Below are 1,493 nucleotides of genomic sequence, written 5' to 3' on the forward strand. Positions count from 1 at the left end.
AAAAAACTTTTTTAGTTATGTTTTTCTAAATTTAGATTTTTTTTCAGCAGCTAATTTGTCGTACTGATCTAAAGGGAAAAAACGTATTTTTTTTGGAGGATCTATCTTGATTGAAAAGATAAATTTTTTGTTAGTTTGGTGTGATGCAAAAATTTATCTGTAGCAGAGGAGTGAAATGTGTTGAGCAGAGAGTTGAGCGGTAGAAACTTCATTTTGGGTACTAGTGGTGTTTGAGAATTTGCCGGGAATAGTAGACTGAACTGATACCCTGGAAAATCGGTTACATCTCAAGGCAGGTGATGTGCCTTATTTATTGGTAAACACATTGTACAGAACTTCACAAAAAGAAGCAACATCTAAGCGTGTTTTCTTAAACACAAAGAGAAATCATAATAAATTGCTATTAGTGCAACCTGCTATTCTTATCTGTTTCACTTTCTATGAGTGAAAATCAATTACATCATATTCTACTGCAGTTTTGATTTAAATAATATACTAAAGTGGAAAACTTTTCTATTGTTTCTAACGGTGCACTGCTGACAAACGACAACGCTTAATGTGAATTTATTTATTATACAATCATAATTATATCAACTTTAATTTGGTGCAGATAATTAATAGAAAATCCAAACTAAATTGAAATTCTACTCTATCATTTGTTTCTTAAAAAATATATTCATGTATAAATTAAAAATGAGTATATAACAATGGTATAATGAAAATCAATTCAGATAACAATGAGTGAAAAATTTACAAAATGAAATGGAACAAAATTAATCAAGTTCAAAAATACAGTATATTTCAAATGAATATTAATTTTACGAAAATATAAAAATGATGATTGATCATTGAACTAATCGGCGATTAGTTCAAATTCAGTAACATTGAGAGAATAGCACTATTTCTGAAAATGCAAGTCTTCGTTCAACCATAATAATGTGTTCATGTATAACATAAGAAAAAAAGACCAGCCATTCATAATACGGGGACAGAGGAAAAAAATAAACACCACAAATGCATAGTCGATCACAAAGCTCAACATAATGCTTCTAAGCCACGTATTTCTAACAAGTACATTTTGATTGTCAGAAGCATTTTCTTCAGCAATCCCAAGTTTCTCTGAAGCCGCGTTCGCTTTTTTGGCACTTTTCTCATTTTGGCAATTTGCAATCATTGTTGTCGCCTCTTCAGAAACTTTCATTTCTTGAACATATTGCGCTTCAACCGTTCGAACATCTGTAGAATCATGCTTGCCATCTTCATCACCTTCTGAAGCTTTTTCTTCAATTAGAATCCACTCTGAAGCGGTAGTCGCATCTTCACTGCTTTCTGCAGTTTGACTTCCAAAATCGAGGAACGAATTTTCCCTGATTTGACTGTTACCGCTCAAATATTCACATATTGAAATTCCCAAATTTTGTGAATATGTCGGACACTATCCTCGATCACTGAATCCTCAAATTGATGAACCGACCGAAGATTCGCAGATGCTA

At 32.3% G+C, this 1,493-nt stretch overlaps 1 protein-coding gene across 1 annotated transcript; it reads right to left on the reverse strand.

Annotated features, from left to right (window-relative positions):
- Positions 1 to 898: 898 nt before the first annotated feature.
- Positions 899 to 1,385, reverse strand: Tsp_12944 (conserved hypothetical protein; the record flags this gene model as incomplete). Its single annotated transcript, XM_003367883.1, has 1 exon — positions 899 to 1,385. A coding segment is annotated over one exon (487 nt), but the record flags the coding sequence as incomplete, so codon positions are not given.
- Positions 1,386 to 1,493: the final 108 nt, after the last annotated feature.

This window comes from Trichinella spiralis (genome assembly GCF_000181795.1).
Source record: "Trichinella spiralis strain ISS 195 chromosome Unknown Scfld3517, whole genome shotgun sequence".
Lineage (NCBI taxonomy): Eukaryota > Metazoa > Nematoda > Enoplea > Trichinellida > Trichinellidae > Trichinella > Trichinella spiralis.